This window comes from Rissa tridactyla, chromosome 12 (genome assembly GCF_028500815.1).
Source record: "Rissa tridactyla isolate bRisTri1 chromosome 12, bRisTri1.patW.cur.20221130, whole genome shotgun sequence".
Classification (NCBI taxonomy): Eukaryota; Metazoa; Chordata; class Aves; order Charadriiformes; family Laridae; genus Rissa; species Rissa tridactyla.
The window spans coordinates 6,856,846-6,869,614 of record NC_071477.1 but is presented as its reverse complement, the minus strand read 5'-3'; the positions used below and the strand labels follow the sequence as shown (position 1 = coordinate 6,869,614).

General features: G+C 51.4%; 1 protein-coding gene across 2 annotated transcripts; it reads left to right on the top strand.

Moving 5' to 3' along the window:
• Positions 1-582: 582 nt before the first annotated feature.
• Positions 583-12,463, top strand: TFAP2C (transcription factor AP-2 gamma). 2 transcript variants are annotated; one of them, XM_054218482.1, is made up of 8 exons: positions 3,712-3,731; positions 4,104-4,152; positions 5,562-6,038; positions 6,327-6,378; positions 7,914-8,136; positions 8,701-8,819; positions 10,202-10,343; positions 12,178-12,463. In XM_054218482.1, the coding sequence occupies exons 2-8, from the start codon at positions 4,105-4,107 to the stop codon at positions 12,461-12,463; spliced, it is 1,347 nt and encodes a 448-aa protein (XP_054074457.1). In that variant the 5' UTR covers positions 3,712-3,731; position 4,104. The 2 variants fall into 2 exon arrangements, with proteins under 2 accessions (XP_054074456.1, XP_054074457.1); XM_054218481.1 differs by lacking the exons at positions 3,712-3,731; positions 4,104-4,152 and adding an exon at positions 583-612.
• The last annotated feature ends 306 nt before the right edge of the window (positions 12,464-12,769 follow it).

The following is a 12,769-nucleotide window of genomic DNA, read 5'->3' as shown; positions in this document are numbered from 1 at the left end:
CTGCCGGAGCCCGACCTTGCCAGCCCCCGGGGGTGCGGGAGCCCGGGGGAGGTGGAGGCAGCCCCGACCGCCGCCGGGGCGGTGCAATTGAGCCAGCGCCCCCCGGGCGGCCGCTGCCCTCCCCGGTCGGTCCGGGATGGGATGGGATGGGATGGGATGGGATGGGATGGGATGCTCCCGGTGCGCGCAGCCACGGGGAAACACACGCACACACACCCCCATCCCCCGGGGTGCCCTAAAGGGAAGAGAAACAGCGGATCAGCGGCAAAAAAAAAACCTCCTTAAAATGTCCCGGCGGAATCCGTCCAGCAGCGGGGAACGACCGTGCGAGGCAGCCATCGGGAATAAATCCATCCGGACGGGGGGAGCCCCGCGGTGGCGGCACCATCCCTTCGTCCCCCTCCGGGGCTGGGGATTCCGCGGGGCGGGGGGTTGCCGGGGCCAGGGTTTGGGAAGAGGGAGGACAGGCTTGGGAGGGTGGGGGGGATGCGGGGGGGCGCGGATGGGGTGCGCAGGCGCGCTGCTCCGCGCCCAGGTGTCCGCGGCTCCGCCACGGAGGCAGCCACCGGCGCCGCACGCCTCATGGCCCTGCTGGGGAGGATCGACTGGCAAGTACGTACCTCTGCACTTGTCCCGGCCCCCCCCGGGATCCCCCCCTACTCCCCGGGAGCCGGGGCGGGGGGCGGCTTTGCCCCCCCGGCTTTGGGCTGGGGGGTGTGTGTGTGTGTCCTGCCGCTCCGGGCTGTGGCAGCTCGGGCGGGCTCCGCTGCGTGGGGGGGACGGGACACGACACCCCGCTTTCCGCCCCTCCCCGCGGACTCGGTGTGGAAGTTACACGGAAAGTCTCCCGGGGCCGCGGGGCAGCAGCTCCTTTTGTAAAGCTCTACAGAAGCCGAGGCGACAATCCGGACAGGTTGCTGCAGTCTCATTAATGATACAGATAAGTGTATGTTTAAATAATTTTTAGAGGAAGAGGGATGTAACTAATTAGCATCCCCACGCTCTCTTTTAATTGCTGCCAAATAAGAAAACTACTGAGTGTGACAGAGGCTCAGCAGTGGGCTCTGGCTCCACTCCCGAGAGCGTGTTCACACCTGGGGGCGCTTTATGGTCCCCCATGGGAAACTGCATCTCGTAAAAAGAGATGTGCGGGGCAACTAAGCCCCGAGGAAGCAAGAAACCGGTTAGCCTTGGGAACAGGGGATATCCCCGAAGTAAAAGCACTAAAATACATTTTTTTTAATAAGTAAATAAAGCTGCCACCTGTCAGGAGCCACCTCCCTGGCTGATCATCGGTTCCTGCAGAGCTCTGACCCGTGTCTCAAAAGGAGTGTCCAGCGGTGTCCCGTGTCCTTGCAGCAGCCCTGGCTGCCTGCCCCTGTCCTGTGCCCGGGACTTCCCTGAAAAGGGAGAGTTTCGCCGGGCGTGGGAGGGCGCAGCCGGGCGGTGGACGGGTGCTGTCGCCGGGGCGCTTTGCAGGTGGCCCCCGCCCGCTTCTCTGTCCCTTTGTATATAAACGGAGAGGATGCAGAAAGCCACACATCGGAGGGGGAACGGCTCAAAAAGCCTTACCCCCCTCACGCCCCACCAGAAAAGGCCTGAGCCCAGATGCCGGGCCGTTTGCCCTGGCATTTTTGCAAAGCATCCCTCGACAGAAGCACCTGGGGCTGGAGCCTCCCTCGGTGCCGGGGGCGGCATCACCTGCGTGGCGGCGGCCGGAGCCGCTCTCGGGCCGGAGACTCGTGGGAGGCGGCAGGCAGTGCCTGCCCTTGCCCTTGCCATGCCGTGCCTGCCCTTGCCTGGCCGTTTGCTCCCCGCGCAGGCGAAACCCCTGTGCCGGTCCCCGGCAGCTGCCGCTGCTGCGAGCAGAGACCGAGGAGCAAGTGGATGTACGGAAAAGTTTGTCTCAAACTTTCCCGTATTTAGCCTCTTCCCTGCTTTCTCGGTTTGTTTTGTGGGAAGCCAAGTGCTTAATTTGGTCGCCTTGTTTAGGTAATTTCTTGCAAACCCCTCATCCTCTTCCACTCCTCTATTTATAAAGAGATATATACACATACAACAAAAAATAAGAAACTGAATTAATCTTTGTGATTTTGGCCACCAAAACAAACAAAACGAAGGTGTTAAAACCTTGACTATTCTAAAGAATGAGAGAATCATGGTCGCCTCTCAGTGTGACATTTCTGAGCAGAAACAAAATCTGGCTTCTGAGGATATAATAAAAATGCCCAACGCTGTTACAATACAGCGACTCTTTGGAAGGAAGAGGAGCTAATTCCAAACCTGGGAAACTCGACGGTTCCCTTCCTCGTTTCTTTCTAAATCCATCTTGTCCCTTTAATACAAATGAACTTTAAGCTCCCCCTGTCTTTTATTATTTAGATTCCTAGTCTTAATGACGCCAGGAGCAGCGCAAGCACACTCGCTAATAATCGTCGCGAACTGCATTTCAAAGAAACATCCCTGGAAGAAAAACACCGTCGTTTAAAAAAAATAAATAGAGACTCCACCAAAAATGATAATGCGGAGTCCCTGCTGATGATGGGCTTAATGCAACTGCTGCAAATCAGCACCTGCGTGCTAGATAAGGCAGATAACACCTCCAACAGTTACTTCCAGCACCCCACGTCCTCCGCGCTTTTATTTTTAGATCATTCATTTAGTCGGATGGAGGTTTTTTGGGTGGTTGTTTTTTGCTTTTTTTTTTTAATTGTTATTCTTGCTATTTTTGTTCCCTGATTCTTAGGAAGAAAAAAAAAAAGCGAGGGAAGTGTGAACTGGTTTAAATCTCGAGACGTGGGTCTGTCTCGGGCCTTTAAGAGCTCTCAGGCGGCTCTTCCCCGGGCAGAGATAGGCGAGACCTCCGCAGCCAGCACTGTCCAGGGTCATCTTTTGTCCCTGCCACAATAAACAAACACTTGCTCCTCTCATGTAAATGAGCAGTGATCCGGATGCACCTTAAAACACTGGGAGAAGTCGTTGCTTTTTGAAAACGATGTTCATTTTGTCTGACACACATAACTGCATAGATCAAATGGCTGCAGAAAGGTAGCAATTTCGCAGGGAAGTATTTTCTAAGCTTAGATGAAAGTGTGCTCACGGCGTCCGAAAATGCCTGTCTCACCTCCCACCTGCTTCCCCAGCCCCACGTTTTCGCGAAGAGATGAGACAGGCGGGATTTTCGTTAGAAAAAATTAAAAATAATAATGATGCGAGGAACCAGTGGCACAATTCACACAGCCCCGAATCGGGGGCGCTGAATCAGTGCTGCTTTACCTACGAGGGATTCAACACAACTGCAATAATCTTGTCGGATAATTAAGTAAATTATACCTTAAACATTGGTAGCTTACAAGTTGTAATCAGTAATTCAAACTCTTGACAATTATGCAAATTGAGCTCAGGCTGGCGCTCGGACTTTCTCGCTTTTGCAAAGAAGACTTTTTCCCGAGTTTATTTCGCCCAGAAGCTGCCGGACCCGGGGCCGGGGGGGGGAGAAACACCGATGCTGCGCCTCCCCGCGCGGATTTAAGCAAAGTCCTTCCGCGCATGGGGGGACACACACACGACGGTACTCTACTCCCCCCCAACCCCACAAAAAAAACCCCCATCCACCCAAACACGTGTCGGGGGTGAGCTTCCCGGGGCACTCTGGTTGCGGGAGTGGGATGTCCACGCATGACCCCTTCCCCGCAGGCCAAGGCTGCCCCCCCGCGCGATGAGCGCTCCGTAGGCGCTGAGGGGGGGATGTCCGGCCGTGCGCTACCTCCCCACCCCTCCGCGGGCGCGGAGCGCAGCGCGGAAGGAGTGGCTTGAGGCTGCGCGCTCCCTCCTGAGTGGCTGGCGGCCGCGGCTCCCAAGCCATCCCTGGGGAGGAGTTATGATAATCCTATTGCCATTAAGGGCGTCTGGGCAGGGAAAAAAACCCGAGTGACCACTAGCGCGGAGGTTTAGTCCGTCATCTGCCTTCATGCCTGCCAACTGAGCTCCGTCCGGGGGGCAGCTCCTCTTCCCCAGCGCCGACGTGGATTTACCGCCCGTGGGGGGGGGCCCGAGCTCTCGTCTGTTTTCGGCACCACACACCTGGTTTGGACGCTGGACGCCATGTTGTGGAAACTAGCAGATAATGTCAAGTACGAAGAGGACTGCGAGGTGAGAAGCGCGGGGAGGGGGCGGGAGTGGGGAAGGGGGGGGTCCGGCGTGGGGCAGCGCGGAGCTCCGCCGCCCCCCCCGCCCCGAGCCGCGCTGCCCTCCCTCCCTCCCTCCCCGCTCGCCTGCAGCCGGCGCCTGGCTCTCCTGCCTCCCGGCCGGGCGGGATTTCGCCCTTCCCGAAGACCCTCGGGTTGCTTTTTTTTTTTTTTTTTTGTCTTTGGAAGTGCGAATTTTATTTTTTTTCCCGAGTCTTTTGAAGTCTTAAATAAGACGCGGGTAAAAGCCCCCGCTGTGAGAAACAAGCCCGCGACCCCCACCCGCCCGGCGGAGCAGCGCCTTACGGGAGCGGGGTGTTCCCCCCCCCCCCGGAGTGGGGCAGCAGAACCGACAGCCGGGGCCGAAGGCAGACGCGGGCAGCACCCTCCCCCCTCCTCGTCCGCCGTCGGAGCTCGGTGCAGAGTGTCCCGGTCTGTCGGGCCGGCCCGGGCTGCGGGGCCCCGGGGGTGAGAGCGCCGGGGGATGCGGAGGAGGCGGCCGGCAGGTAGCGATGCTGCGGGGACGAGCCGTGCAGCCCCGGGCGGACCTGCTGTCCCGCGTCTTCCACCCCCGCGGACGTGCTCCCGGGTTTTGATCTCTCCGAAAGCGTCTGTGTCCCCTGTCCCCCGTCCCCCCCCGCTCCCCGGCTCCATTGGTCGCGGTTCGCCTGCTCGGCTCCTACAGATTAGCTGCAGTCCCCGCTTCACGCTCCATTGGGACCCCATTCACCTCTTATTAACTAGCCCTGTTATTTTAATGACCGTGAAGCCAGAAGCTGCTAAATCCCTGGATCAGCTCAATGTACACTTTGACTGCTGAGATTTGAAATCAGGGGAAGAAGCAGAGATGGGACAGCTGGAGGGAGAAACACCGTCCTTCGCCAGCAGCCGTCGGGCGAGAGCTGTGCGTCCCGGACGGCTCCCGGAGCCCCGGGAGGGTGGGAGGGAGGGAGGGAGGGACGGACAGACGGGGGGCTCCGGCCTCCTCTGCCCGGGGCATCGGAGCCTCCTCCCCAGCCGGGGCAGCGCGGCGGGAATGGGGCTGCGTCGCTGATTTGAATTTTTCTTATTTAATGATTCTCCCACGGACTGAAGCTCGGGTTAGTCTGTTGTAGCGATGAGGAGAGCAGTGGGAACTGGTTTGTAATTCCTTCCCTGGGAGTGGGGCTGGTTTCCTACGCGAAGTGTCTTAAAAAGAGACGGCTCCCTAGGGCAGGAGCAGCGCGGCTCTCCTCTCTCCTTTCCTCTTCCCCAGTGCCACCAAGTGCCGCCGCCCGCAGCCCTGAGCGGCGGTGCCCGGCGTGGCCCCCCGAGCCTGGGCTGCCCCCGCTGACGGCCGCCCCCCCTTCCCCCCTACCCCTCTCTGCTTTCCAGGACCGGCACGATGGGAGCAGCAACGGGAACCCGCGGCTCCCCCACCTCTCGGCGGTCAGCCAGCACCTGTACAGCCCGGCTCCGCCGCTCTCCCACTCGGGCGCCTCCGACTTCCAGCCCCCCTACTTCCCCCCCCCGTACCAGCCGCTGCCTTACTCCCAGTCCAGCGACCCCTACTCCCACCTCGGGGACCCCTTCTCCATCAACCCGCTGCACCAGCCGCCGCCGCCGCCCCCCAGCCAGCAGCAGAGCGCCTGGCCCAACCGGCAGAGCCAGGACCCGGCCGGACTCGCTCCCCACGGTCGCCCCGGCCTCGTCCCCCACCTCTCGGCGCTGGAGAGCGGCTCCGCCGGCGGCCGCAGGGAAACGTACCGCCGCTCCGAGCTCCTCCTGCCCCACGGGCACGGGCTGGACGCCTCCGCCCTGGCCGATAACCTGGGCCTGCACGACATGGCTCACCAGATGGAGGAGGTGCAGGTAAGCCCCCACCCCGGGCCCCCCCGCGCATCGTGTGAGGCGGCGGGACAGGCGCTCCCCCGCCGGCGGAGATGCCCGAGCGCTCCGCGGCGGAGCCGGGCACCGTCCCCTTCTGCACATCCCGGCTTTAATTGCCCCGTGCCCGTCTTTGGAGCGAAATACACCTTTTCTCCTTTTCTGCCCTTCAAACGGGGACGCGGGAGGCGGGGGTGGGTTTCCCAAAAGCCCCCCGGCTCCTTCCCTCTCAGCTGTTCAAGGTGCGAAACTTTCTCCCCTTTCTCTTTCCAGAATGTGGAAGATCAACACTTATTAATGCATGACCAGACAGTCATTAGAAAAGGTCAGTAAGGTGGCACTCCAGTTTACTTTCCCTTGTCAATAGTTAAAAGTTTAATGACGCACCGGTGAATTGACGCCTTATTATCTTTTAAAAGACGGATCCTTTCGGATCGGGAGGGTGGTGAGGTTTTTATTACGCGCTCCGTCGGTGGATTTTTCTAAGGCCATCCGAGGGAAGGCGGCGGCAGGGACAAACCCCCAGGGCTGCCCCGGCGAGACTCCTCCGGGGGACACTGGCCGTCCCCGCACGGACGAGTCCCTGCTCTTGTGTGTGGCTTTAATCGAAACCAGGACCTTGGACCGAATTTAATGCTGCCCTGGAATACGTGTGTGTAAAGTGACACGGGGCTTTTTAGTTTTTTGGTTAGGTTCCTTTTTTCCTTTTTTTTTTTTTTTGGTTGCTAGCGACAGTTTGCGGCTTTTTTGTTGTTTTCTGTTTTTTTTCCCTTCAACAACTTTACAAGGCTTGAAGGGAATGAGTTCACTGACATAAGCCTGCTCGGCTTTATCTTAATCGAAATGGTTTTGTAACTGAGGTTTTAAGGAAGGAAAAAGACGTATTGACTCAATTTACAGTCATTTAGGATTTTTTTTACCCTGCTTTTGTTTTTAAACAAATTTGTGCTTAAAAAAAAAATCAGTGGAAGTTTCCTCTGAAGACTTCAAACAAATACCTAACTGAGGAAAAGCAGAAGTGTTTGTCAGAGCGCTGATTGCTGCGTTTGGCTCATGGGAGAATAATTTCACTGTCAGATGCACCGCTGAAAAATCTTTCCCCCTCCGGGGAGCGGGGCTAACCTCGGCTCTTTAACCCTTTCGGATCGGTGCCGTGAGCCGGCAGCACACCACCGGGGGTTAACTGGGTGGATTCGCAAGGGGATGGAAAAACTGGATCCGTGGTTTTCTCCTTGCAAAGCCTTTGTTGTCCCTATTCACCTAAAGGCTGAAGCCATTAACGAGCGATGTTTTACCGTCAGTTCTCTTCTGGGCTGCATCCCCTCTCTCTGTTGTGCTGTCTGTTATGTATTTGTTGGGATTAAATTCCAAAGGCGGTTTCTTAAATCTGCGTGTGCGAGGTGGAAGATGAACCCCAGCAGGAGCTGGGAGGCTTCTCCGTGCCCTGTCTCGGAAAGAGTTTTTGGCAGTAGCTGAAGGATGCTAATTTGGAGTCTGTAGTTGTACCAGGCTTTTTATAAGCATGGATTTGTTAACTTGCAGCATGCTGCTTCAGAGATGTGGGGTTTGTGCTTTTTTTTTTTTTTTTTTAAGAAGTATTCTTATTGTGTTCGGCAGCTCCTTGAAATTTAGTGTGGCAAAATATAGCTATTTTTCAGGAATAGTTGTGGGGACCCTTTGGTCGCAGCCAAGCCCCGGGCTGCAGATAGATGCTGGAGATATGGGGGTCAGTGGTGTGAGCATTTAAAGCCAAACGAAATCCCGTCTCCTGGTCTTTTTCTGTAGGAAGAAAATTCACTTGCCACTTCCTATTTATTTTTCCCTTTTATAAAATACCTGCTTTCCCTCCTCCTCCCGCAGGTCCCATTTCCTTAACGAAAAACAGTGCCCTGAGTCTCCCCTGCCAAAAGGATGGATTAATTGGAGTGGTCATAAACCCCAATGAAGTATTTTGTTCAGTTCCGGGGAGACTTTCCCTCCTGAGCTCCACGTCGAAATACAAAGTGACAGTAGCAGAGGTCCAGAGGCGGCTCTCGCCCCCCGAGTGTCTCAATGCCTCTTTGCTAGGAGGAGTGCTCAGAAGGTAGGCTGTGACTCCCTCGAAACCTTCCCCATCGTGCCTATTGTTTGTGAGTTTTCTTGTTCGTGTGTGTGAGCAGCCAGATTAGCACAGCGAGGAGCTAAGGAAGTTTTTTAGCAAACTTCTGGTTTTTAAGAAGCCCAACAACACTGAATCCTAATAGGCTTTGGAAATAAAACTTCTTTGCACTTCTGCTACTTCTCGAGAAGTGCTATTAACAGCTCTGACAGCAATTCTCATTCTCTGTTTTAAGTTGGATTTTTGGATTAAATCTCGTGGTCTTGATTAATCACTACAAAGACATTTTATATGTCCTTTTTTGCATACGCTTAATTCAGCTTGTGATCATTCTACAGCTGTTGGTTTCGATGTACAGTTTGAAACATTTTGATTTTGACCTGCTGTGTTTCATCCTGGCTGGTTTGTAGTAGAGCATTTTAAAAGTAGGTCACTTGAAAAGAAGCCTGTTTTTTATCTTCTCCCCAGTAACTGGAATTTCTCATCTTTAAAAAGAAGTGTTCCCTAAAGATAAATAAGACCTTCCCCCCCCCCCTTCTTTAATTACAGAGCCAAATCTAAAAATGGTGGCAGATCATTAAGGGAAAAACTGGATAAAATTGGCTTGAATCTTCCCGCTGGTAGAAGGAAAGCTGCAAATGTGACACTATTGACATCTTTGGTGGAAGGTCAGTCCTGAACATGTCTTAAAAATAAACTTTTTTTTCCCTTGAGTACAGCTTTTATCCTTTGGGAAAGCACGGAAAGGCTAGAAAGCTGATGAACATAATAGAGAGTTTTTTGTTTATTTTAAAGTGAGCATGATGGGGACATTGCAGCAAGTAACAGCTGTGTTGCCTTTGAGGGGCTCCTCTCCCCTTCTCTCTTCAAATCCAGTTGCTAAGCCCTTGCCCTCAGAGCCCTACCTGCACAAACCCAGCTAATACTCCTCTTCCTCACGGCTGCATCGCGGGGATGCTGGCAGGGATGCAGTGTGCAACATGCCAAGCTCTTCAAAACGCGTGTTTGTCCAGTCTGTGTTTTTGAGGGGGGTGCGTGGTTTCAGGTTTTGTAAAGGTGTGTGCAGGGACGGGCAGGGAAGGCAAAAGGAGGGAAACTCATCACATTAGTGGGTTTGGTTCCTTATTGGGAAACTTTAAAAGTCTGGGGCAGCTGACTCTGATGCCTGGCCCTACCTCAGCGGTATCCTCAGAAGCTTTTCTAATAAACAAGCATATAAAGCGAGATTTATAGCTTTTGACTTCCTGATAGGAAACTGGAGCCCCTTTAATCTGTAACATGTTATGTGGACCCTCTGTCAGTTAAGCTGACTTGAAGGGTGTATATATATGTATGTGTGTGGTTATGTTTTGTGTTTCTTTTTAAAGTAGCTCCTGGTAGTGGTACAATTTAATAGGAATAGGAGCAGCAACTGAAAAGTGAAAAATGATCTAACAATACCTTACTGTTATTTCACATCTACATCAGCTCAAATAAACAGCAACATCCATTTAAAAAACCTTTATTTGGAAGTTGGGTTTAAGAGAGCTTATGTGTGAGCACATGCACACGTGTACATAATGCACTGATCATGCCAATCGATTTTTTTTAAGCCTGATGAAATTACCTTAATGAAAAAAGTGGCCTAGTTATACACCTTAAAATTTATTTTCTATGAAAATGATTATTAGAAAGTGTTTAGAAAATACATTAAACTGATAACCTCTTTATCATAGAAGTGGAATTTAGTTGCCAGGTTTTTTTAAGTATCAGTGGACAATTTGATCTCGACTGAATTGTAGTCTTTGCTGCACAGTTAATCTGGGTAGAGACAAATTTTCTTTCCCTGTATAAAGGCAAGAGAACTATTTTTTTTGTAGCAGTCACCCTGTAGGTTTTCTTTTCTTGATGCAAACTTACAAAGAAACACTGATCTATTAATGAGAAAATGGTAACAAGTGGTATGGTGGTACAAGAGCAGCGTTCACAGTACTTGCCTTAATTTCCCTGATCCCCTTATAATAAACAGATGTAACTAGATGTAATAAGTGTTCCTTCTTACCCACACCAGGTGAAGCTGTACATCTTGCTCGTGACTTCGGTTACGTTTGTGAGACAGAGTTTCCTTCCAAAGCAGTGGCTGAATATTTAACTAGACCACACATGGGCCGCAATGAAATGGCAAACAGGAAGAATATGCTTCTTGCTGCAAAGTAAGTTTGGGGTTTGGATTTTTATTAATATTTTTTCCTTCTCCTTTTTAAATATGCTTTTGTCTGACCATAAGTATCTGTGACTGTGGACAATTTGGTACATTTTCATGTGTAATTTTAATCAGGGAGATGAAGCAATTCTTTTTATTAGGCTTTGGTTTGAATTAAACTACGGCAGCAGTTATTTTAGTCTGTACCAATCATAATAACAACCCTGTATGATGGCTCTAAAGCAGTTTGGACCAGTTCTGTTCGTTCTTCTTTTTCCTGAAGTTTTTACTGCAGTTAAAAGCCCTATACCGGGCCAGCTAGATATCTAAGAAAAAGATGTCCCTCAATCTGACAGGGTTGAGGACCTGTAGGGCAGGTGTGGCCTGGGAATGTGACCCACTGCTGGGACTGGGAGCAGGAGATGGTTCACATGCAGGGTATCTCCAGGCAGAGTTACTCGTGGGTGTGCTGGGTGCAAGGGAAGCTCCTCTGCCACGTCCTCATAACTGCTTTTAGCAACAGTAGCACACAGGTTTCCCCCACTGGACATGACGAGTCTAGACTTTTACGGATGGTCCCTTTTCACTGAAGATTTTAACGGTTCAGTGAAAGCCAACCTTTCGTAGATGTGAAAAGTCCCTGTGCTTAACTAAATTCCTATTGCAAAGCTTGATGAACAGGGGGAGGAAGGGTAAAGGAGAAGCAGCTCTGTTATGTCTGTTCTGCAGACGCTTGTACCTGTAAATAAACCACCTATTGAACAGGTCTCTGGTAGGAAATGCCTGTGTTGAGTTACGCTTATCTTAAACTGGTGGCTGGGGCGGTCACTGTCCCCTTCCCCCGTCAGCTTTCCCAGGCTGAGGTTTAACAAGGCCTCCAGTTCATGATCCATTCTGGTCTGAGATGTTTTCTGGCTTGGGGTTGGTGTGATTCCTTGCTTTTGAAGGCACCCTGGCTCTGCAGAGGATCTGAGAAAAGCCTGTGAATCTGCTGAGAAGGGTTGCCCTGACATTGGACTCAGATCAGGCATGCAACACGCACTCCCGTTGCTGAATTAATACAGCTTTCCCTGAAGCAGAGACCTTCTTTAACAAGAATATCTCTTAGAAATGTAGTCTCTGTCTCCTTCCTATAGCTTGAGACGTTATGCTTTTTACTGAGCATACCCCTTCTGCTCTTCAGTGTTCTCATTACTGGAATTGTTATTAGCACTGATAACAATCACCTTTTGCAAGATGTTTGTGATTGTGAAATTCTGATAGAGTGATGATTCTGTTAAGATTGCTCAGCTCCTGTGAAATCCCATCAAGGGGACAGATTTACAAGCAGCAAACAACATATGCTTGAGCATTATTAACCATTCATGTTTTGCCAGGCACGTGTGTTAGTGTTTGCAGGATCAGGGCCTGGGTCTCTCTTAAAGAGGACATATACATACAATGTGCACAACTAAATTGAATCTCCTATTCAGCTGCTTTAGTCTTTCTAAAGCACTTAACTGCAGCTGTGTAAGTTCTCATAGAAACTAGCCCGAAATTCCCACTCCCTCCTTAAAATCTAGAGCAAATGATGCAGAGCCAGCCAGACACCAGAGGCGGAGAGATTATTTTGCGGAGTGTGTATGTGTTTTTGTGACATAGATATAACAGAAGGTTCATCAGAAACTGTTGCTAATAAATAGGGTTTAATTTTTGACGCTGCTGCTAATGAATTTCTGAAAACTCTTAATTCCCACATAACTGCCAGATGTTTGATACGGACTTTCTCGTTGTTTGTACTTATTTATTTGCTTTTGCATAAATTCCCACCATGGTGTAAAGTGTGATCGCTTTGTGTCTTGCAGGCAGATCTGTAAGGAATTCACAGACCTCCTCACTCAGGACAGAACTCCTCTTGGAAACACGAGACCTAGTCCCATCTTGGACCCTGGCATCCAGGGCTGTTTGACTCATTTTAGCCTCATCACACATGGCTTTGGGAGCGCTGCCATCTGCGCTGCCATGACATCCGTCCAGAACTACCTAAATGAAGCATTAAAAATAGCAGACAAAACATACATGAACGCTGGCGACCAGAGCCCCGCAGAAACCAACAAAACCATTGATAAAATGGATAAGCACAGGAAGTAAAAGGAGAGAAACCAGACTTTAAATTCTTCCTCCTAAACACAGACTGGGATCTTCTTCCCAGGGGGAATATAGAGATTTGAGTTCTGTGTTTTTGTTTTTGTTTTTGTTTTTTGTTTTTTGTTTTTTTTTTTTTTAAACAAAGGAGGGGAAAAAAGGAAAAAAAAATCATCTTATTCAGGATCTTCACTCCCCCTGGATCCATGAGACAAGTCTTTCTAAAAGCTGCAGCATCCCTTTTCTGTGGAAGCAATTACCAGAAGATAAGTACTTGGTACACGTGTATTGAAATCCTTTGCTGTAAAAGTG